Source organism: Manis javanica, chromosome 13, assembly GCF_040802235.1.
Source record: "Manis javanica isolate MJ-LG chromosome 13, MJ_LKY, whole genome shotgun sequence".
Classification (NCBI taxonomy): domain Eukaryota; kingdom Metazoa; phylum Chordata; class Mammalia; order Pholidota; family Manidae; genus Manis; species Manis javanica.
The window spans coordinates 86,288,067-86,310,487 of NC_133168.1; the positions used below are offsets into that span (position 1 = coordinate 86,288,067).

Here is a 22,421-nt window from a genome sequence, read left to right on the forward strand (position 1 = left end):
GTGCGTGGGCGACAGCTGGGCGGCTGGGCGCGCGAGGGTGCGCGGGGGACGGCACCCCCACCTCCCGGGAGTGTGAAACCGGGAGGGGGCCGCCGTTAACCCCTTCCTGCCCGACCTGAAACTTGTGGCCCCTCGACGGAGCGCGCGGGGGCTTCCCCGGCGCGCGGGGGCCGTCCCTGCTGAGGGAGGAAACCCCCCCCTTTGGAGCTGAGACATCCCCCCAAGTTACCATGGGAACCGGAGCTTCTCCCGCGGCTAGCGCGTGCTTCCTGCCCCCACCTCCTGCTCTTCCTCCAGCTCCCTGGTCCACCCGGCAATGTGCTTCCCGCGCCTGGTCTCTGGGGAAGAGGGCTGGGGTCAGCCCCGCCAGAGCGTGCATGACTCAGGCCAGCCTGGGGGTCCCCTAGCCGCAGCCGACTTTGCTCCCCAACTCCCCGCCCCCGTGACTCATCCCTCGCGGCTTTACCCATGTGTGACTCAGGCCTCTGGGGAGGGGTCTGCGGACTCTGAGACCCCCCTCCCCCCGCCATGGCCGTAGGGGCTGAGAATCAAGTCCTGGGGACTCGTGCGCCAGGGGAGGGGCTCCCTCTCCAGCGGGCTAGGGGCGGTGTCTTCCCTTAACCTGCCCTAGCCAAGTCACCAGACGCCTCACTCCTCAACCCCTAAATTGGCAGAGTCTGCCCCCAACCCCAGGCCTCCGGGAACCCAGCCCCTCCTCCACAGCCCACAGGAAGTTTTGGCAGAACCCCTCGTGGCGATGAAACGGTTAAAGCCGTTTTCTTATTCATTTCATCCAGGGGCCCCTTTTGACTCAGAACAAGCCAGGCGCCCCCTTGAACCAGGCCTCATGGGGGCCTGGGTTCATACTCCACCCAACATGTACCATTTTTAGAGAGGGGAAGGAAGGCGATTGGTGAGCTCGCTGGGGGTCTTGGGTAGCATATAGATCTGGGTTCAAATCCTGCCTTTGCCCTCATTGCTATATGGGTCTTAGTTTCACCATCTGAAAATGGAGGATAATTATGTCCAACTCACAGTGATGTTGGGGGAATAGGTGAATAATAATAGACAGGACTCTGCATCCAGAGCTGGGTGCAGGAGCAGGGTGGGGGCCTGGCAGGCGGAAGGACCCAGGCTCCTCCTCCCTCTCAAGCCTGGGTGTCAGGGTACCCAGCATAAGCCAGTCCTTGTGGGGCAGGCTGTGCCCCACCCAGGCACTCTTGAGGCCATGGGGTTCATCTGTCCACCCCCTGCCCTGGGCAGGCACCCAGGAAGTGGGAGGTGGGGCAGGAATGAGGCGGAACCTGTTGGGCCCGTAGCTTCCCTGCCCCCACCCTCATTCCGGGGCCCTGACAGGGCCCCCCCACGCTGCGGCCCCACCCCCGCCGTCCTGGACGCCTGGGTCCTGACCCGAGGGTGGCCCGAGGGAGGGGATGTCGGCGGAGACAGCGTCTCGGGAACATCCTGTGGACTGCTGGCTGGACAGACGGGATGATCAGCCCCTCCCTGGGAAGGGCAGAAATCGGCTGGGGGCAGAGTAAACATGGCTCAAGGTGGCCAGACTTGGAGGGGTGGCAAGGAGTGTATACATACAGTCACCCCGTGAGAGACAGAGCCAGTTCAGACACACCAACCCCCATCACCCTGGCCACAGAGACTGGCAAACAGAGAGACAGTGACAGGGTCAGACACACTGCTGGGCAGACAACTCCACAGTGGCTGTCACACACAGGCAGTGACAGGGCACACTCAGGAGCAAGACTAAAATGTGCCACGCACGAAGCTGTCAACAGGCCAGAAGCATGCAAGCAGGGTAAGTATGACACAGATGCATCAACTTGGCACACAGACAAGATGGACACACTGACAAACTCAAGCACAGAAATGCATTGACATCCAGGTGAGATGCTCACAGCCCAGCAGGCACAGTGCTGTGTTTACGCACAGAGACAAATGTGACAGGCCAGAAACACACAGGCAGGAAAGAGAGAGAACAGTGCATCAGACACAAGTGAGTACTGAATTGCATATTGACAGAGAAGGGACAGTCACTTTCATCAGAAGCACCCTAAGAGCTGCACAAGATATTCACACACACACACACACACGCATGCCACACTGTCAGATCCTGACACACAAGAGAAAGCAATACACATTCATATATAGAGCAAGATCAACTCAAGAAGATCTTTAGAGATGGACAGGAGGACACATACACACCGTGATCTCACCTCCAGTTGCACACCTACTCAGGCTCCATGGGATACCTTACAGATACAAACTACCTATGGGTAACACACACATGTCAGGCCCACCAACTGGGCAGACACAAGCAGACAGACATATTCACAGACGTGGTCTAGCCAGACAGTCACACCCAACACAAACGCACAGACAGGCCACAGTCAGACATTCATAAATACATTGGCAAAGAGACACCTTGACAAAACCTGTTGGCTAGTGTGCACAAATACACACACACTCATGCACCAACCACAGAGCTCACATAGACACACACAGACCACACAAAGACAAGCCATGTACCTAACACACACACATATACATACACACTTGACATGAATAGGTTAGACATGAATTCCAAAACAATACGTGCATATAGGCCAGCCACATGCAACCTATTCTACAGAACACACACACACACACTCTCTCTCTCTCTCTCTCTCTCTCTCTCTCTCTCTCTCTCTCTCTCTCTCTCTCTTCCCCATCCCACAAAGCAGACAGTCCCTACACACCCCTGTAGGGTTGGGGCCAATACAGACACATGCACTCAGGAGACTGGCCTCACACACGCTCACACTCCCTGACCGGCCAGCCACACACAAACCCATAGCTGACCAGACACACACGTGCTCCTGGGCCATGTTGAGGTGCTGTGAGGCTCTGGGCTTCCCAGCCTGTCTCTGCCCCGCCCCCAGAGATCCTGGTGCTTCCTCTCTCCAAACATCACCCCCCTCTTCTCCCCCTGCTGTTTGTCACTTCCCCTAGGAGGCCCAGCTCATCAGCCTCAGTCCCTGACAAGGTATGGGCCTCTTTTATCAGCACATTCCCTGTACAGGGGGCACCCAGGATCTCAGCAATCCTCAGGACCCCCAAGAGCTAACTGGCAGTTGTGGGGGAGGGACAGAGCAGCTTTGTGGGAAACTCCCCTCATGCCCAGCTGAGTCAGCTTGAGGAGACACTCTCCTTCCTAGTTCCAGGAAAACCCAGCAGTTTCCTCTCAAGGAGATGGGGTGAGGGACCCCCAAACCAGAGGTGGGAGAGGGAGGTGGCTGGCAGGGTAGGGGTTCCTGGGGGAGGGCCTCCAGGATTCTCAGCCTCTTCCTGCCCAGCTGCCTGTCCACACCCAGGGGCAGGGACGCGGGTGGCTGGGTGCTATGACTTGTGGGTTCTTGCCCTGGCCTGCCCACTGGCTGACTCACGGGCAGCCCCCAGCCCAGTTTCCTGGTGAAGGCCCGTCGGTCAGTGGGGCTGGGGGGATGGGGGTCACCAGGCTATTTATAAGAAGGAGAAGTCCCTCATGCCAAGGCCAAAAGCCCCAGAGAGACCCGTGGGTGGGGGTGGGTGAACTTCCTCCTTATCCTGCCCCCCCAGGGCCAGGGCTCCTGGGTGTGGGGGAAGCCTGGGCACAGGCTTCTCAGCCAGATGCTGATCTGGAGCCCAGGGGCTGGGCAGTACCCGGCTGCCAGTCTGGGCACCCAGGCCAGGCAGGGGAGGGGGCTATCCTCACACCCTCCTCAACATGGCCTTGGCGCCAGTGGGGCGGCATGAGGGGGTGGTGCCCAGGCTACAAGGGTGAGACTGGCAGGGGCCTGGAACCGGCTGTACCAGCTTGGCTGGGCCCCCGCCCTCCCTGGCTGGCCCAGTCCCCACCCGCTGCTCAAACAGCCATGCAGAGTGCATGGAGCAATTCAGTCCTACTCCAACATGCTGGCTTGTACCCCCACCAGCACCCCTCTGCTCTGTGCCTAACTCAGTTTCTCTCTGTGTTAAAGGCCCTTCATGTAAGGGCTTGCGGAGTTTGGCAATACAATTGGTACTGTATAAATGCCTCTCTGGTTGTGAAAATCCACAGTATAGTGGCTGATGCTCTGGAACTGGACAGCCTGGGTTATATTCCAACTCTGGCAACCTCAAGCAAGTTCCTTACCTTCCTGTGCCTCAGTTTTCTTTAAAATGGGGCTACAAAAATAACATGCATTTCTCTGTGTTGTTGGAAGCAGACAATGAGTAACTCCATGTAAACCACTTAGAAGAGTGCTTGGCTCATGGTCAGGGCCATAAAAGTGTCAGCTATTAAAATAATTATTTCTCAGTCTATTTGCCTATCTTAAGTGTCTCTGAGTCTCACTGTTGGTCTGCATGACACTAACCCTGCCCCCGATTTGTCTCTCTGTTTGCCCCTCGGCACCTCTCTCTGCCCTGAGCCCACCCTCATAAATCCACTTTTCCTTGCCCTCCATCTTGACCCCCTCTGGACCCACCTCTCCTCTCTCCAGGACTCTTCTGGCATGGCCAGTCTCAGCACTGGCTGGGACTGACTCACTGTGGTCTCCTGGTCCATGGGACCTTCAGGTTGGCTTCCAGAGATGCTGCCCTCTGGCCAGACCTGCCCAGCCCCCAGCGCTGCCCGCTTGGCCCCCGCAGGGCCCGGCCAGATGTCAGCTGCAGTTATTAGCATGGGCTGGAGACAGGCCTGGCAGTATGCCCACCAGACTCAGCGGCCACTGGAATCTCCCTTGAGCCTGGGGCAGGGGAGAGGGGCAGTTCAAGCAAAGGGAAGAGGGGATGGGGCACCCAGGGATCACAAGGACCTTCCAAAGTTGGGGGATGCCCCCAGTTTCTCATGGGACCTTCCTCCCCAATGTCACTGCTCTGCTGGATTCCCCTCTGCCTCCACACAGCTCAGTTTCTCTCACCTCTCCTTTTCCTTCTCTCTCCTACACTTGGTGAGCTGTGCCTGCCCTACAAGGCTAGCTAGCCCTGTACTTCAGCCTCTCTCTGCCCTAAAGAAATGTCCATCCTCCCAGTAGAGGCCTCTCTCCAAGAGAGACTGAGCTTCTCACCTTGTTTTAGTGGCTCATATTGTTTGGAAGTCCCACCTTAAATCTGACTAGAAGCCTCACCATCTAATCCTCCACCCACTCCTGGGGAAAGGGTTCTGGGTTTCCTCAGATTTTCCCCTTGGATTTTCAGGTCGCCTCTGACTGGAGGGAAGGAGAGCCCTCAGATGAGGGAGACACTCTTTGGAGGGATGGGATCCCCCTTTGTTAATTACTCGATTGTTAACCGGACTCACTAGACTAAAACAGGAGCAGGGACCCTAGCTCCCATGAATGAGGGAGGGGGCACCCCAGCCTCCAGGGGTCTATGGGGGAGGGGCTCCAGACCTCCTGGCAGAAAGGAAGGGCACCCCACCCGAGGGAGGAGGCATCCAGTCGTGCCAGCCCGCCCAGGCGCCGGGACGCCTAGAGGCACTGGCCCGCCCCTCCGCACCCCGTCGGGCCGGGGGCGAAGTCCGACCCAGGCCCGCGGGCAGGCGGGGACCTGCCGGGCTGGGCCGGCCTGGCAGAACGCGGCCCCAGAGCAGCTGGGTGGGGCCGAGCCAGTCGGCTGTCGGGGCACCGGGGGCGGCGGCGAGGCTGGTCGGGACTAGCCATCCGGGGGCCCGGGCGCGCCCTGGGACCTGGCAGATACCCGGGCTCCCGGTTCCTGGCTCCGGGCCCCGGGATAAAGCTGGCCCCACCCCTTCCTGTGCCCTTATATGGGCGTCGGGGGGGTGATACTCCGGGGGCCGCCCCGCCCCCAGTCGTGTAGATGGACTCCGGCCTGTTGCCCTGGCGACCAGACCCGCTCCCCGGTGAGCCCCCCTCCGTTGGGCCAATGGAATGGTCCTCGGACGTGCTCCTCCTCGTTCGTCTCCGGGCGCCGCGGGCTGAACCAATGCTGGGGCGGGGGGACAGTGATGGAGGTACGTGCGGCTGGGCGTGTTCCGAGCCCTTCGGCTTCCGCGAGGGTCGCACGCCCAGGTAGTTCTTCTTCCTCCAAGAACCCGACGGGACCCAGGGCGGGGCGCACGGTCCCGTAGGAACCGAGTGACGGAGGCAGGGCCGGGCTCCTTCCCCGGGGGCTGTTGCCACACTTCCTGCCGCGGCGCTCTTTCCCCAGCCTGTTTCTAAGGAAGGAGTGGGGTTGGGCAACCGCACCCCGGCTGTCGGGCTAGGTCCAGGCACCAGGAGCCGACACGGTGTCGGGCAAGCCCAGGGTCACTGGGGGAGGGCTTTGGGATGGGGACAGAGTATGCCGGTGCTTAGTGGTCACCCACGAGAGGGAGCATCAATCATAGAAATCCTGCAGTCCAGGTTCCCAGGATCCTCAAAGCCCCAGCCTCGTGTGTCTCAACTAGGGACTGTCTGTCACTGTCATCGCAGCTCTGAAAGTGTCCCCCGACCCTTCTAAGTATTTTATATGGGTTTCTCTGATGACCCCAGTGACCCTCAACTTCTGACAGTGTCATCTACCCCATTTATTTTCCCTGACTCAGCGTACCCCAGGACCCTCACTTTCCGCATACCCCAATCTCTTTCCCTTCGCACTTACGGGGGAGCCTGTTCCTCCCGTGTGCTCCAGAACCCCTACTCGTTTCTTGCACGATGGGTCCTCCAGCAGCTCCATGTATGCTTTTGATTTCTCTCGCTCTTCAGTTTTCCTGGGTTCAGCCCCTCCTGTGAAAATTCCAGTCCTTCGACCCCTCTGTACTCGGGACCCCCACTCAATTCCTGAAGCAGGCATCTTACCCCTTACCCATTTACCCTGCTCAAACCTCCCGTCTCTTCTTTGTGGCGTCTCCCAGGGTATTCTCACTCCTCCAATACTTTTCAGATACCCTGCCTTTCCGTGTACGCCTTAGGACGCCCTTACCCCCTTCCCCAAATAAACACATTTGCTCTGAAGCAGGTCCTCGTATCCCTCATAGCGCACTCTAGGGGGAATCATAGACCTCCCAGAGCCTCTCCCGTTTGCCCGCTCCAGCACCCACTTCCTCGCTCACCCCGGGGTCCCCTGAGCCCCTCCCCCTGCAGCAGCGCCGAGCCACCCAGCCCGTGGCCGCTGTTTACAAGGACACGCGCTTCCTGACAGTGACGCGAGCCGCCTCCTCCCCTTCCCCACGCTCGAGGAGGGGGGAGCGGGGGCCCGGCTCGGGCGACGGCCAATCGGAGCGCACTTCCGTAGCTGACAATCGCCGTATAAAGCGTGTGGCTCCGGCTGAGCGGCCGAGACCTTGAGCGCGGCCAGGCCAGCACCGGATCCCGCTGGGAGCGGGGAGCAGGGTGAAGCGACGCCAGGAAATCAAGCACGCCAGAGAGGGGCAGAGGGACGCGAGAAGCCGCACAGAGCTTCCTCGTACAGCCACCGGCTGGCTTCTCCCAGCCGGCGCCGGCCCCCGAGAACGCTTGTCCAGACACCCAGTCCGGCCACCACCGCGGACAGCGCGCGGGTCACTGCAGCGAGGCCCGGGGCGGCCCCGCAGGGACCCCCCCAGACCGCCCGGGCCGCCCGGATGTGCACTAAAATGGAACAGCCCTTCTACCACGACGACTCATACGCAGCTGCGGGATACGGCCGGGCCCCGGGCGGCCTCTCTCTACACGACTACAAACTCCTGAAACCCAGCCTGGCACTCAACCTGGCGGACCCCTACAGAAGTCTCAAAGCACCTGGAGCGCGGGGCCCCGGACCAGAGGGCAGCAGTGGCGGCAGCTACTTTTCTGGCCAGAGCTCGGACACAGGCGCGTCGCTCAAGCTCGCCTCATCCGAATTGGAGCGCCTGATCGTCCCCAACAGCAACGGAGTGATCACGACGACGCCCACGCCTCCGGGACAGTACTTTTACCCCCGCGGGGGTGGCAACGGCGGAGGTGCGGGGGGCTCAGGAGGCGGCGTCACCGAGGAACAGGAGGGCTTCGCCGACGGCTTTGTCAAAGCCCTGGACGACCTGCACAAGATGAACCACGTGACGCCCCCCAACGTGTCCCTGGGCACCAGCGCGGGGCCCCCGGCCGGGCCCGGGGGCGTCTACGCCGGCCCGGAGCCGCCTCCCGTGTACACCAACCTCAGCAGCTATTCCCCAGCTTCGGCGCCCTCCGGAGGCGCTGGGGCCGCCGTCGGGACCGGGAGCTCGTACCCGACGGCCACCATCAGCTACCTCCCACACGCGCCTCCCTTTGCCGGCGGCCACCCTGCGCAACTGGGCCTGGGCCGCGGCGCCTCCACCTTCAAAGAGGAACCGCAGACAGTGCCTGAGGCGCGCAGCCGCGACGCCACCCCACCGGTGTCCCCCATCAATATGGAAGACCAGGAGCGCATCAAAGTGGAGCGCAAGCGGCTGCGGAACCGGCTGGCTGCCACCAAGTGCCGGAAGCGGAAGCTGGAACGCATCGCGCGCCTGGAGGACAAGGTGAAGACACTCAAGGCTGAGAACGCGGGGCTGTCGAGCACTGCCGGGCTCCTCCGGGAGCAGGTGGCCCAGCTAAAACAGAAGGTCATGACCCACGTCAGCAATGGCTGCCAGCTGCTGCTTGGGGTCAAGGGACACGCCTTCTGAGCACCACCACCCCCCGTACGGACATTCCCCCAGCCTGGACGGCTGGGCGCACGCCTCCCACGGGGCGAGGGGTCAGGCCGTGGGCACCGGCCCCGGGGCCTGGGGGTGCCGCAAACCACACTGGAGCCCTGCCCGCCCACTCTGCGCCCAGTCCTTCCACCTCGACGTTTACAAGCCCCCCTTCCACGTCTTTTTGTATTTTTTTTTTTCTGCTGGAAACAGGACTCGATTCATATTGAATATAATATATTTGTGTATTTAACAGGGAGGGGAGGAGGGGGCGATAGCGGCGGAGCTGGCCCCGCCGCCCGGTACTCAAGCCCGCGGGGACACTGGGGAAGGGACCCCCGCCCCCTGCCCTCCCCACTCTGCACCGTACTGAGAGGAAACACGCACTTGGTCTCTAAAGAGTGTATTTTAAGATGTGTTTTTGTGTGTATGTGTGTGCGTTTGTGGTTCTGACTTTTTATTGAATCTATTTAAGTAAAAAAAAAAAAGGTTCTTTATTAATTTGTTGTCTTTTTTTTCCTGCCGGGCGGGCGGAGGGAGGAGAGTACTATGCCACCCCCACCCACTGCTGTTGTGGTTCCGTCCTGTATCTGTGGACCCCTCGCCAGCTCTGCCCAGCTATCTTGAGGCCCGGTCCGGGCGTCCAGCCCTTCTGGTGTCCCCTGATCTCCGGGCTGAGAAGATAGTGTCGGGATGCAGTCCAGCCGCCTACCACCAGGGGCCATGGCGCCGCTTCGGAGAGAAGCGCACAGTGCGCAGGCGTAGCCCCGCCCAGCCGCGCGCGCCGGGGCTTTCCCCGCTTACGCAACGGAAGCACTGCCCATATCTGGGCTCGTAGTGCCTAGTGACGCGCCAGCGGTCTCCGGGCAGATTCCGGGAATCCCCTCCCCCGCTCTGCCGGGCAGGGCCGTGGCGCCGGGAAGAGGGCCGGGATTTTCCCAGGCAGGCGGCTGCGCGCGCAGGCCCGGAAAGCCCCAGGCCTGGGTCCAGAGCGTGTGCGGTGGGCGGGCCGCGCTTCTGGGCCCCGGGAGCCACCCCAGAGTCTCCCCCAACGGGCTGGCGCCCCAGCCCTGCTGTGCCCCACGCCCTCTCTGTCTGACCTGATCCGGGCAGGGGGTAGCTGCTGCTGGCGCGTCGTAGCCACCGCGGTTCCCCACACCCCCGCCAGGAAGGGCGGCGCCCGCCTGCCAGTTTTCCCTCCCCGGTGCCAGGCCGGGAGCAGGGAGACTGCCAGGTCTGGTCCTGCCGGGGCGGCTGCTTGGGCCGCCGGGCGCCCTCGCGTGGGGCTCCCTCTCCTGCAGCTGGCTGTTGGCAAGGCGGATGGTGAGCCCCAAGGGGGTCTGGCTTGCTTCGGAACTGGAAGCCCCCAGAACAGCAGAGAAAAACACAGCAGAGAAACCAGGCCACAGGGGAGGGGTGGGCAGAGCAAACACCTTATTAATTCATTTGTGCAATGCTGAACAACTTAGCCCTGAAGACATAGCCTGGACCGCGGCAGACAGACAATAAACAAACATTCAGAGATGGTGGTAAGTGCGAGGAAGAGGAAAAACAGGTCAAAGTGGTAGCGATAGGGCAGGGAGGTGAACTGCTTTGTAAAATGGATTGGGAACGAGGGCCTTTAATGAGATGATTTCTCAGCAGATTGGCAACAGGGCCCTGAGAAAATCCTTGGTAACAGAGTTCCTGGCAGAAGGAACAGCACATGCAAAGTTCCTGTAGTCAGAACAAGATTTGCCTATTAAAGAACAGCAAGAAACTAGTGGGCCTGGTATGGGGTGAAGTAGAAGTGGGGAGATGAGGTCAGGGACAACAAGCACAGGGCCTTGAAGAGTGTAGATAAAATTCCAAGGCCAAGATAAGTGAATTTGGAGGGCATATCGGTGGATAGCATTATTAATGGGTATGTGGATTAAGGAAGCATGTCGGTCCTGTTTTGTGGAATGGGGGCTCAGAGTGGCAAAGCCACTTGCCTGAACATGCACAGCATCAAACTACACTCCTAACACTGTCTTGCTTCTAACACCTGCCCCCCAACCTAACCCTCACCCTTCCACCCCACGGGCAGACAGGCAGGTCTCCCAAGGTAGAGTGGGGCAGAGTGTGCAGCAGGGACTGCCTGTAGCTCAGACTCCAGCTTTTTGTTCTGTTCTCAGGACTAGGTCCCCACCCTCTTCTTCCAGCCCCAGGGACCAGTCCTAATAACCATTAACTGGGACCCTGAGCTTCACGTAAATTGTAAATTATCTTTTAATGTGGTGGTGCTGTGGGTTGGTTTTCTTTATTCCTGTTTTACTGGTGAAGAAACCCAGAAAAGATCACAGCTCTTAAATGGCATTTCAGCCCAGTGTGACTGAGGGCAAGATGTGGGCTAAGCACTGCACGGTCATGTTTTAGGACGCAGGGCATCCTGGGAGTTGATACCTGCAGGGGTCTAACAGCTCTCCTCCACCGCACCCTCCCCACCCCCGCCCCTTTTTAGAAGCCGCGTTCAGGCCCAGGAGACAGGTGGAAAGAAAGCAGAGCATGAGGCAAGGCTGCCATCCTGTGGTTAAGATAAGTAACTACAGTGTCAGTATACCAGCCAGGAGGAGGTGGGGTTGGGTGGGGAGGGTGACGACCGCACCAGGACAGCACACCAGCAGATTTATATCTGTCCCTAATACTTTATTGATGATCACCTCTAGGCCTATGCCGGGCTAGCTGAGTTCCAGGGAGGGGGTCACCATTCACCAGCTCCCACCTGGGAGCTTGAGAAGGTTTAAGGCCTAGCCCAGTAGGGTAATAGACTAAGGAGTTTGAAGGGGGAGGTCTGGCCTTTCCTGGGTCAGCACAGGACACCCAGGCAGGGACAGGTGGGGACCAAGAGCCCAAGCTTGCCGCCCATCTGCCAGCCTAGTTGTGTTTGGAGAAGTATTCCTTGCTGTCGTCCACATTGGGCTTGATTGTATCACTGCCTGGCTTCCAGCCAGCGGGACAGACTGTGGAAAGACACAGGGATGCACATGTGAGGCTGGAGCCCCATGTTTAAGGTAGAACAGTAGTGAGGGGACCAGCAGAGGCAAAGTGAGAGCCCGAGTTGCAGAAGAATAAGCCTATAGCCAAGTGGTCCAGGCCCAAACACAGTGCATGTGGAGAGAGGCCCTCCAAGTCCAGCTGCAGGATTTTCTGGCTGACATTTTTATTTTTGGCCACTTTGATCCCATCTTTCTCCCTCAGCCCCAACCCACTGGACTTTGAGGGCTTGTGGTCAGGTTGTGTCCTCCAACCCAACTAATTTGATCAAGCCTGCCTCAGTACATGCCTTCTCAAAAATCTATAGCTCTTTCCCCCTTTTACTGGGGTTAACTCCCCCACCAGACTAGCAGCTTCCTGCAGACAAGGTTCTGAACTAAATCTTTCTTGAGGCCCTCACATCCACCCCACACAGGTAATACAGCAAACAGCAAATGTCTGCATGAAAGACAAAGGGGCTGCTGCATACATGCTCCCATGTGAATACGTGAATGTGTGTATCTGCTCACCTTCCCCGTGCTCATCTGTGTACTGGAAAGCCTGGACCAGCCGCAGAGCTTCATCCACAGAGCGTCCCACAGGCAAATCATTGATGGTGATCTGGCGAAGGACACCCTTGCCGTCGATGATAAAGAGGCCCCTGAAGATAGCACGGTTTACAGTGAAGAGCTGGGAGCTCCCAGGGCCAGGGGAGGGAGCACTGACTGCCTGCCAGCCACAAGGCTGGGGGCAGGGAGGGCACTGCCCTAGAATGGTCCCCTCACCCTGAGGACGGGGGCTCCCTGAGGGTCCCACAGTACCTGTAGGCAATGCCCTCATCTTCCTTCAGCACACCATAATCGTGGGATAAGCTTTTAGTCACATCAGCCAGCAGGGGGATGTCCAGGGGGCCCAAGCCTCCCTCCTTCCGGGGAGTGTTGATCCTGGGGGTGGGAGAGAGAGGTCTGGGACCTCAGGATGACTGGCACAGCAGGGTCCTCACCCTATGGGCTGGGTGTGATAAAGGCTGAAAGGGTGTGCTGGGTGTGGGAGATATGGGGCTTTAGAGCAAGGCCCTGGGAGCCCCACCCACCCCACCCCAAAGTGGGTGCAGGGGCTGTTTCCCACCACTGGGAAGCCTAAGCTAACATTCCAACAAAGTGACTTCACATGTTCTGGTGGCCTCTAGCATTCTGAGGCAGAAAGCTTGACTTAGCGTCTCCATCCTCAATTTAGCTCTGCTGGGGCCCAGCCCTTCACTGTCTTGAACCGGAGTTTCCACCTTCTTAAAATAGTTCTTGGAAGGGAGGCCATGTTGCCCTCAGTGTAATAAACCATCTGCAACTCTCTGCATCAAGTTATTCATTTCCAAATGTTAATTACTGCCATCATTGGTAAGAACTTAAGTGTCATTATTTCCATTATTTTCAAGATGGGGAAAAGGAGGTGCAACGGTTGAGCAACGGCCTCCAGTACACACAGTTGCCAGGCCCTTTAGAGGGCGTAGGCTTAGCTGCACCCTCCCTCTCTGCCAGTCCCTGCTCTTACCAAGCCAGGTGGGTGAACTGAGAGTCGACAGAGACCCCCAGCACCTCGCAGCCCAGCTTTCGGAAGTCCTCAGCATGCTCACTGAACGCGATAATCTCCGTGGGGCACACAAAGGTGAAGTCCAGCGGGTAGAAAAAGAGGACCACGTATTTCCCTGGTAGAAGGAACAGGAATTGGTGAGGAGTTAGACCTCCAATGCCCGGGCCCCGCCCCCACCTGGGCCCTCTGCAGGCCGCCCTCACCTCTGTAGTCGGAAAGCTTCACCTCCTTGAAGGAGCCATCCACTACCGCCGTGGCCTGGAAGTTCGGGGCGGGCTTTCCGACATACGCGTGGCCGGAGGCCATGCCTGAAAGCTGAGACCACCCCCCCACCCAACCCCGCCGCGGTCAGTGCATCTAGAGAGATCCTTTGTCCTCCCTTCCCAAGGTCACGCTGCGAGCCAGGCGGGATTGCGGAGTCAGAGCGGCGGAGACAGCAGCAGTGCCTCGCACCCTCCGGTACCGGGTCGGCGCGGCCTAGAGACTGCGGGAGACCCGCCCCCTGGTCTGCACGAGCCTCCGGGCCGCTGCCGCCGGGCACCCCTATCGGCTTGTCATCCCGAGAACCGTGGCGCCAAGCCCACCGCCTCGGGAGGACACCCCTCGCGGCCAGGGAGCTGGGAGCCCGGGAAGCGGCCTGTTTTCCGAGGCTCTGGCCTCGGTTTCCCCCGCAAGGACAAAGGCGGCCAGCGCTGAGGTCAGGATAGAGCCAGAGATGCTCCAAGGGGGTTCCCCCGGCCCGGCACACTCCAGGTGTCCATACCTGTGTGGGCAAGGGCGGGACGCACGGACTAGCGGAGGCGCGGACACGCGTTCTCAGCTCCCAGGGCGCCCGGAGCAGCGGAGCCCTTTATGTGCGGCCCAAACCATGATGTGCAGAGCGCGGGGGGGGGCGCTGAAGAGTGGAGCGGTCGGGTCCACTGCAGCCCCAGGGGAGGGGGTGCGGAGCCGGCCCGGTCCACGAGCCTGAGGGTGGCGGGGAGAGAGCAGCAGCCGCTGCCTCTCCGTAGTCGCCGCGCGGAGCTCCTTCCCCGAGTGCCCCACGGTCGGTTAGATTCTGGTATGGCTCGGAGCCTGGTGGCGCTGCCGCTGCCGCCTCTAACGCTCCTGTTGCTGGCGACCTCTGCCCAGATCTCCCCCGACTACCATTACTTCGGCGAACAGGGCGAAGGCGACACTTGGGAGCGGCAGCGGCTGCAGAATTACCAGAAAGGTATCCGCAGGCCGCGGGTATGACGGTGCGGAAAGGTGCCCCATTGCCCCAATTAGCCAGCTGGCTGCAAAGGCCCTTCCTCAGGTGCTTTGGATGTCTGCCAGCTGCGCACCGGAGGCTTCCCCTTGGGCTGGTTACTTTTCTCTGAGGCTGTTTTCTCATCTGTTAAATCGAAATAGAGACTGCCTTCAAGCATCTAACGGGGAGAGGGAATGTGGGCAGGCAATAAATACCAAAACAGAAACATCCATAAACTCATGGTTAAGTGCTAGGAAGGATGGAGATACCTAGAGGGGCCAGATAAACTTTTGAAGTCAGAGAAGGCAAACTGATGAAGACAGGAAACCAATGCAGCCGGAATCCAGCAAAAGCCAAAAATGCAGAGATTTAGGGGGAAGAGCGTGCCACGGAGTGGGAGCAGCAGGTGCAAGGACAAAAGGCCTGATGGACAAATGGAAAGAGGACGGTGTTGCCTGGCGGGCGCTTGGTGAGGGCATGAGTTGTCAGGAATATGTGACCTGCACAGTTGGGATAATAGCTGCTTCTTAGGGGCGTGGGGAGAAGTCAGTGTAAGAACATTGTAAAGGGCATCCGATCCACACCCAGTAAGTTATTGCTGCTTTAAGTGGTCTTAATAATTGTTTTGTACTATATGATAGCTCATCCCTTGAAGACAGGAATCTGCCTCCGATGGCAGGCGCCAAGGTGGCTGTATTACACTCCCAACTGGACAGGCTGGCACAGGTGGGGAATGTCTGTAGTCCCTCTGGGCCACTCATTAGGTGTGTGAGCTTGGAAGAGTAGTTCCATCTCTCTAGGTCTCTCAGTTTTCTCACCTGGGAATACTGGCAAGATAAAATTAGGTAATCTGCAGTGTGGTGTCTGGCACAGAGGCAGAACCCAGCAAACGTGAGTTACTGTTATTTGTTAGTGTCTTTATCTTCCTCCCTCCCTAGAGGAGGGAATGGAGAGTAGACTTTCCTCTACCTGGTTCCATCCCTAGACTTGGAAGACTCGATCCTTGCCCCGTGGGGAAAGTGGCGCTGCATTTGCGAGGCAGGCAAGCAGCTGCGCAGTCGCCAGCTGCTGGGTTCATCGCCAGACCCCATGTTCATGGACCGCCAGAATCAGGTGCAGGTGCGGCCCTGCACACAACAGGATTGTTCGTCCTGCAAGCCAATCGACTGCTACTAGACGCCCTGAGCCCGGGTGAGAGATGGACGCAGGGAAAGCTGGGAGGAGGCGGGCGTGCTAGTCCAAGGTTGCGAGTCCCCAGGGTGGGCGCGGAGAGAGGAAGGGCGGTGGAGGGGCGGGTACAATGCTGGCAGGGGAAGGGGGAACTGGGGCCCCCAGTCTGGGACTTGAGGGTGGTGAGCCAACAGGGAGCTGACTCGGGAGATGGAAGCCCCCTGATATCCGGGGAGAAAGGGAGAAAGATAGTGAGGGGCGGGGAGGGGGAACTGTTACCCTGAGTAAGGGGCATGAGCCTGGTGAGGGGCAGAGACCCTCAGGCCGAGGACGGTGGGCCGTGCAGACACTAGAGAATGGAAGGAGTAGCGAGCAAACATGAGAGGCATGAGCCTCACTAATATCGTGCGGGGTAGGGGCGGGGAGAGGAAGACGGTGGCGGTGGGGACGTGAACCATTAGCTGGGGGGAAAGCCAACGTGATGGACGGAGACTCGGCAGGAGTCTGTTGAGATCTAGGACCCCGGTGTGTGTGACCTCAACGAGGGAAGAAAGCAGAGTGGGGGTGGGCGGGAGGCGGGAGTCCCGGTGAGGTACCCAGAGAGAATGGGAGTTGGGGGACCCCACGTCCACAGGCCTGAGCCCACTGGAAGCGGGGATACCTAGTCCAAGAGGCTTGGGCTTGGTGGAGTGGCAGGGATCTCGAGTCCAAAGGGGTTCTAGAAGGGTGACAGGGGCCTAGTGATGTGGAGACACTTATTCTGGGAATATAGGGTATTTGACTTTCTAGGCCCTGACTGGGACGGGTGCTCCAACGCCTGCCTCAGCTTCACCTTCATTTCCGTCTCCTCCCACCAGTTCCTGCGGATTGGGCTCCAGGCAGCCCCAGGCGGAGCTCGGAATACTACCCCGTCCACCCAGTGCCTCAAACTAGCAACTCGGCGGGCGTCCTCGAGAACTACAATTCCCAGGGAGCTGCACGACTGCGGCATCGGCGTCGGCTGCGCAAGCGCCAACGTCGTCGGGGGGCGTGCTCTGTGCTCCGATTGGTCGGGAGCGGGAGTCACTCCGGGGCCCGCGGAAAACGCGAGCCGAGACCTGCGCCTGAGGAGTTAATTACTGCGGCTCGTGGCGGCGGCCTAGGCGGCATGGATATCAGCGACCTGGAGAGAGACAATACAGGCCGTTGTCGCCTGAACTCGCCTGTGCCCGCGGTGTGCCGCAAGGAACCTTGCATCCTAGGCGTCGATGAAGCGGGCCGGGGCCCAGTGCTGGGTGCGCCCTCAGGGCCAGGGTAGAGGAGGGGGCATGATAAGGGGGGTGAGAATTGCGCTGGAACGGGAGCCGGGATTTCTCCCGACCCAGGGAAGGGCGTGAGAGTGATGATGGCCATGACATGGTAACTGCATCGAAAAAAAGCGGGGTAATGGAACAAGGATGGTGGCTTTCCCGGGTTCACTGGTTGGACCTCCACTTCCCCAGGCCCCATGGTCTACGCCATCTGTTATTGTCCCTTGTCCCGCCTGACAGATCTGGAGGCCCTAAAAGTAGCAGGTGAGCCCGAGGTGTGTATATGGGGAGGGGCTTCCTTGGCATGTGCAGGGGCGGGTGCAAACTGGAGGGGGCAAGCAGGACCCGGGAGAACTAGCTACTCTCCTCTCCCAACCCTCCTCCCAGACTCAAAGACCCTGTCGGAAAACGAGCGGAACAAGCTTTTTGCGAAAATGGAGGCGGATGGGGACTTTGTGGGCTGGGCACTGGACGTGCTGTCTCCAGACCTCATCTCTACCAGCATGCTTGGGAGGTGAGGGGTACTCAGGAGGGGTCAGGGTGGAGGGGCAGCCATCATGGTCTGGAAGGCCTCGGTGGCTGGAATGGGGTTGACTAGGTTCTGTCCCCCACCACAGGGTCAAATACAACCTGAACTCCTTGTCCCATGATACAGCCACTGGGCTGGTGCAGTATGCCTTGGACCAGGGTGTGAATGTCACCCAGGTGAGCTAACTGTTGGGTTGCCCTCATTTGATCACCTTGGGATAAAATGCAGGTCTAGAAGTACAGTGGGTGATTCAGCGTCAGACATATCTGGAGTACCTCCGGAATATTCGTTGGTGTTGCTCACTTCCTACAGCTTTTCCTACCTTAAATGTGTGCCTCACCCAAGACCATGGTGGAGACCCAGCCCCAACCCCACTTAATCTATTTCTGTATTCTAAAGGCTCAGGATCAGAACAACTTCCAGCTTCTGTCCTAGCCCAGGGCATGTACCCTGCCCCATCCTCCTCTCTGGTCCCCTCATCTGCAGCCCCCTACCCTACAACCTGCTCCCCACTCAGCAGGTTTTGAAATGTAAATCTCAACATTAAGTTTTGTGGTCATAGTAGAAGTTAAATCCAGGTAATTTACAATCAAGTAGAGAAGAACGAAATTCAGTTACCAGAATGAAATATAAGTAGGCATTACATCAAGTACTCAGACAAAGAACAGGCTGTTCTGAGGGAATACAAGAGCGAATACACTTGAGACAGGGAATGTAACAAGGAAGACATTGCTCAGGAGGTGACTGGTGTCCAGGACTGGAATGTGGAGCTGACTGCAGTGCTGGAGCAGACAGACAAGGGCCCTACCTTCAGGGGTTCATGGACACATCAGGGGAGACTGATGGTCAACTGATAACAAATAATGAAGATGACTTCTGAGGACAGTAACTGCTATAGAGACTTTTATCCATTACTTCCCTGACCTTGTCTCTGCTCCATCCATGGGACCTTCTTACTGCTGTCCAGCATACTCGACATGGTCCAACTTCAGGGCCTTTGCATTGGCTGCTCCCTCTGCCTAGAACACTCCAAGATCACATGGCTCTTTCATCTTCTGGCCTTTAATCAGATGTCACCACTCCTGAGTGACCTTCCCTGAACCTCCCCTACCACCTTTCACTACTGTATCCTTTATTATTTGCCCCGTTCTTTGTCTGTGGCCATCACCAGGGTGGGTGCTGCATGAAGACAGATTTTTGGTGTGTTCACTGCCATGTGCCTAGCATCTGGTGCAGCCATGGCATACAGTAGGTGCTCGGTAAATGAAGACTGCAGCTTGATCAGAAAAAGCCTCTTTGGGAGGTGATGATCGAGCTGAGACTGCGGAGAAAAGATGCTGCCTGGGGACAAGCTCAGAGAAGAGTGTTCCGGGTAGCAGGGACAGCAAGTATGCAGTTGTTTTTCTGATGTTTGTTGAATGAATACATTTCTGTCATCATGGCAGGTGTTTGTAGACACTGTAGGGCTGCCAGAGACATACCAGAAGCGGCTGCAGCAGTGCTTTCCCGGTATTGAGGTGACAGTCAAAGCCAAGGCAGATGCTCTCTACCCTGTGGTCAGTGCCGCCAGTATCTGTGCCAAGGTTAGGCTCCCACTGGCCTTGGTCAGCTCCCAGCATCCCCCTGGGCAGGGGAGATGCTTCAGGGGAAAACGATCTCAAGTACCTGTCTTGCTCGCAGGTGGCCCGTGACCAGGCTGTGAAGAACTGGAAATTTGTGGAAAAACTGCCAGACCTGGATGCCGATTATGGCTCAGGCTACCCCAGTGGTGAGCTGACAGCAGTCGGGGCTGCCTCTGGAGCTGCCCTGTAATAGCCACAGTGGCAATGACACTTCACAAGTCAGGCCTAAGCATGCTTCTGAGGTTTTCTAAGTTCTGCTCACCCCACTCTACAGCAGAAAAGGCCAAGGCCTGCACAGGGGCCCCTTCCTTACAGCCAGTGAGTGGCAGAGTTGGATTCCAGCCGGCAGGCTCCCTCTGCTGGCTCTCTGGAGCTCCAGTGAGAGACTGAGCCCCACATGGATGTCTGTCCATTTGTTATGAGGGGAGGGGGCAGAGGTGAGGGGTGTCAGCTCATGTCCAATGGGCTCAGCTTAAATCCATTGTTTTCTCCCCATTATGAAATTCAGTCTCCTTGTTGAGGTAGAGGTGATCATGTGCCCCTTGCCTTGACCCCAGTAGACTGAAGATTCATTGGCTGGGTTCAAGGAAACTTCTGGCCCTTCTGAGACCCAGGGAGGGACTGTCAGTAGGGAGGTATCACAGCAAGTCTGACTGCAACTTAGGTGAGGCCCAAGTGAGGAAACCAGGTCTGGGCCACATGTCTCTAGGCAGCATTTGGTGCTTCCGAGTGCTTGGAATGTGCCATGCAGGGCTGAGCCCTGGGATCTTAGCCGTCAACAAGACAAATGAGGAGCTCCCTGTCCCCACTGAGCTTACGGCTCTGTCGGGGTGATGGGTGTTAGCCCAGTGGCCCACAGATACTGGCCTAATGGCTGTTGTCCTTGGAGGGGATGAGGAAGGTGTCTCAGCGGCAGCCTCCCTGCACTGTACCTTGAGCAGCTGTTGACCTGGTGAAGAGCCTGGAGAGCTGCCTGTGCAATGGTCCTGAGGCTGGAAGATGTCTCACAGTGGGTAGTGCCCCAGGTACTCTGGAGGAGGCCTGTTGTGAGGTCAGGGAGGCCTCAGGTGCCAGGCTGAGGAGCTGGGACATTACAGCAGGACTCAGGGATGCCCCATTGCCCATCCTGCCCTCCGCCCAGATCCCAAGACGAAAGCGTGGTTGAGGAAGCACGTGGAGCCCGTGTTCGGCTTCCCCCAGTTTGTCCGGTTCAGCTGGCGCACAGCCCAGAACATCCTGGAGAAGGAGGCGGAGGATGTGATGTGGTGGGTGTCCTGGAGGTGCTGTGGGGACGGAGGGAGGCCAGGCTCAGCCCTGCCTGGAAGGGCCACTCCCCTGGAAGTGGTCAATGTTACCACCTCTGTCCCACAGGGAGGACTCACCCACAGGGGATCAGGAGGGACTGGGGAGCATCACATCCTACTTCGGTGAGGGTCCCCGAACCCATCCCCACCTCCCCCACCGGTACTTCCAGGAGCGTGGCCTGAAGTCAGCCACCACTCTCTAGGAGCCAGCCTGCACCCCTTTACCTGCCTCCCCCACCCCCAAACTTCACTGGTGATTAAAAGTGTTCTAAGGAAAAACTAAGCGTGGGGTGGTACTTTGACTTTGGTGCAGAGGCAGGGTGAGGGTGTGTGCTCTGACACGGAGACTGAACAGGATGGTGGGCACTGGTTGGTTTGGTTGGTTTTATTTCATGTCCTAAGTGTGTACTATATTTGTATGATGCGGAATTAGGAGGGAACATCAAGAAGCCTTCGCACCCTGCCCTCAGCTCACTGGTGGGCATACTAGGGTGTCTCAGTCCTTTTGGGCTGCAATTACAAACTATCACAGACCAGGTGGCTTATAAACAACTGATACTTATAGTTTTGGAGGCCAGAAGTCCAAGATGAGAGTGCCAGCATGGCCTCGTTCTGGGCAGGACCCTGTTTCAGGCTGTAGACTTCGACTTCTTGCTGTGTCTTCACATAGCAGAAAGGGTGAGGGACCGCTGGGGGTCCCTTTTATAAGGGCGCTAATCACATTCATTCCTGAGGTTTCCATGCTCATGACCCAGTCAGCTGAAAAGGCTCTACCTCCTAATACCATCACTGGGAGTTATACTGTCAACATACCAATTGGAGGGGAGCACAGATATTCAGACCTTAGCATGTCCTTCTACGTCCTTCTGGTGTTAGCCTGGCACATTACTAGTATACTTAAAAAGAAAAGCACAGATACATTCCTTCCTCAAGTGTTGTTTTGTTGTGTTTTTTTTTTAAGACAAATGGAAACAAACTATCCCCTAGATAGTGCACATTGCTCTATTCACCACATACATCTTGGAGGTAATTCCAAATGGTTGTGTAAAGGCCTCTTTTATTCCTTTTACAGCTCAGTCTTCCAGGCATGACTCTCCTGTAGTTCATTTACCACCTCTTAGTAGATACTGGATTGTCACATCTAGATATTTTGTGTACAGCAGGGAATAAGCTGGGAGTGCCATTATTTCTCATGCAGTTTTCCCTGTAGGATAAATTCCCAGAGGTGGGTTTGGAAGGTCAGGGGATCTATACGGTTTGTAATTTGGAGAGAAATTTCCAAGTTCCCCTTTCTGCAGCCAATAGGGGCTCCAAACCTCCCACTAAGTGCCTGTTGAGGTCCAGGGGGCCCTGGGAGTACATGATGGGGAGGCCAGCTCTGGTCTGAGGCTCGCAGAGCCTGAGGAGCTTTCTGGCTGAGAGCTGAAGCATGAGGCGGGTGGAGCAGACAGCAGGAGCATGAAGGGGTTCCAGGAAGTGGGAACAGCAAAGGCAGAGACCCAGAGGTAAGAGGACCTGGCTTCAGGAAGGCCCCGAGAGCAGAGGTAGTGACGGTGAGCCTGGGGGAGAAGCTCTGGCCTCCACATCTCCCCCACACTAAAGGCAACTCTTTTTTTCAAGCCTCAGCCTGTGGCTATCATAGTTGCAAAACATTACCAAATTTGATTCCATTTACCATTCTGTCCCATCCTCTTCTATGCTGTTAATTTGGGAGTTTCTCAGATTTGCTTTTCCTCTCAAAGAATTAATAGAATTATAGTTTATCCTGAAATTATAGGCCCTTCTGGATGGATGGAATCGCCTGAGCAAGATGAGGAGAAGCTGTCCCTCTTTCTCCCTTCCCTCACAGCTGGTGACAAGCAGAAACTAGCCGGCACCCCAAAGCTGTAACTCAAAAATGCTAACTTGTAAGAAAATTTTTGTCTCGCCTCCAGAGTCTGTTGTTTTTCTAACATGTTTTTGAATCCCTGGATGTTCAAATGGGGTCCCCAGATCAGCGGCACCAAGCTCACCTGGAACCCAGAAATGTGAAATCCTGGCCCCCATGCCAGACCTGCTGAAGC

The 22,421-nt window shown here is 57.7% G+C and overlaps 4 protein-coding genes across 6 annotated transcripts; 3 read left to right on the forward strand and 1 right to left on the reverse strand.

The window, feature by feature from the left end:
* The first annotated feature begins 7,277 nt into the window (after positions 1–7,277).
* Positions 7,278–9,133, forward strand: JUNB (JunB proto-oncogene, AP-1 transcription factor subunit). The gene has a single exon (XM_017664572.3). It carries the CDS (start codon positions 7,580–7,582, stop codon positions 8,621–8,623), a length of 1,044 nt encoding a protein of 347 aa, XP_017520061.1. The 5' UTR covers positions 7,278–7,579; the 3' UTR covers positions 8,624–9,133.
* Positions 9,134–11,278: 2,145 nt separating this feature from the next.
* PRDX2 (peroxiredoxin 2) lies at positions 11,279–14,106 on the reverse strand. The gene is made up of 6 exons (XM_017664570.3): positions 13,977–14,106; positions 13,417–13,528; positions 13,175–13,328; positions 12,448–12,570; positions 12,157–12,287; positions 11,279–11,613 (listed from the first exon to the last, which is right to left on the reverse strand). Exons 2-6 carry the CDS (start codon positions 13,517–13,519, stop codon positions 11,528–11,530), a joined length of 597 nt encoding a protein of 198 aa, XP_017520059.1. The 5' UTR covers positions 13,520–13,528; positions 13,977–14,106; the 3' UTR covers positions 11,279–11,527.
* On the forward strand, positions 14,066–16,698 carry THSD8 (thrombospondin type 1 domain containing 8). Its single transcript, XM_037022590.2, has 3 exons — positions 14,066–14,426; positions 15,430–15,635; positions 16,472–16,698. The coding sequence occupies exons 1-2, from the start codon at positions 14,066–14,068 to the stop codon at positions 15,618–15,620; spliced, it is 552 nt and encodes a 183-aa protein (XP_036878485.2). The 3' UTR covers positions 15,621–15,635; positions 16,472–16,698.
* Positions 16,699–16,717: 19 nt separating this feature from the next.
* On the forward strand, positions 16,718–20,637 carry RNASEH2A (ribonuclease H2 subunit A). Of its 3 annotated transcripts, none has more exons than XM_073220031.1 (8): positions 16,718–16,888; positions 17,144–17,167; positions 17,291–17,417; positions 17,521–17,608; positions 18,878–19,015; positions 19,113–19,200; positions 20,196–20,319; positions 20,426–20,637. In XM_073220031.1, the coding sequence occupies exons 1-8, from the start codon at positions 16,762–16,764 to the stop codon at positions 20,559–20,561; spliced, it is 852 nt and encodes a 283-aa protein (XP_073076132.1). In that variant the 5' UTR covers positions 16,718–16,761; the 3' UTR covers positions 20,562–20,637. The 3 variants fall into 3 exon arrangements, with proteins under 3 accessions (XP_073076132.1, XP_017520054.1, XP_073076133.1); XM_017664565.3 differs by having other exon boundaries at positions 16,731–16,888; positions 17,096–17,167; XM_073220032.1 differs by lacking the exon at positions 18,878–19,015 and having other exon boundaries at positions 16,731–16,888; positions 17,096–17,167.
* Positions 20,638–22,421: the final 1,784 nt, after the last annotated feature.

What these genes read in the sequence shown, in the direction of transcription:
- JUNB (XM_017664572.3), top strand. Translation starts at nt 7,580, where the DNA reads ATGTGCACTAAAATGGAACAGCCCTTCTACCACGACGACTCATACGCA.
- PRDX2 (XM_017664570.3), bottom strand. Translation starts at nt 13,519, where the DNA reads ATGGCCTCCGGCCACGCGTATGTCGGAAAGCCCGCCCCGAACTTCCAG. An exon ending in GAAGCTTTCCGACTACAGAG is followed by an intron (nt 13,329 to 13,416) that starts GTGAGGGCGGCC and finishes TCCTTCTACCAG; the next exon opens with GGAAATACGTGGTCCTCTTT. An exon ending in CAGTTCACCCACCTGGCTTG is followed by an intron (nt 12,571 to 13,174) that starts GTAAGAGCAGGG and finishes TCCCACCCCCAG; the next exon opens with GATCAACACTCCCCGGAAGG.
- RNASEH2A (XM_017664565.3), top strand. Translation starts at nt 16,762, where the DNA reads ATGGATATCAGCGACCTGGAGAGAGACAATACAGGCCGTTGTCGCCTG. An exon ending in GGAGGCCCTAAAAGTAGCAG is followed by an intron (nt 17,168 to 17,290) that starts GTGAGCCCGAGG and finishes CCCTCCTCCCAG; the next exon opens with ACTCAAAGACCCTGTCGGAA. An exon ending in CCGCCAGTATCTGTGCCAAG is followed by an intron (nt 19,016 to 19,112) that starts GTTAGGCTCCCA and finishes TCTTGCTCGCAG; the next exon opens with GTGGCCCGTGACCAGGCTGT.
- THSD8 (XM_037022590.2), top strand. Translation starts at nt 14,066, where the DNA reads ATGTGCGGCCCAAACCATGATGTGCAGAGCGCGGGGGGGGGCGCTGAA. An exon ending in GCTGCAGAATTACCAGAAAG is followed by an intron (nt 14,427 to 15,429) that starts GTATCCGCAGGC and finishes TTCCATCCCTAG; the next exon opens with ACTTGGAAGACTCGATCCTT.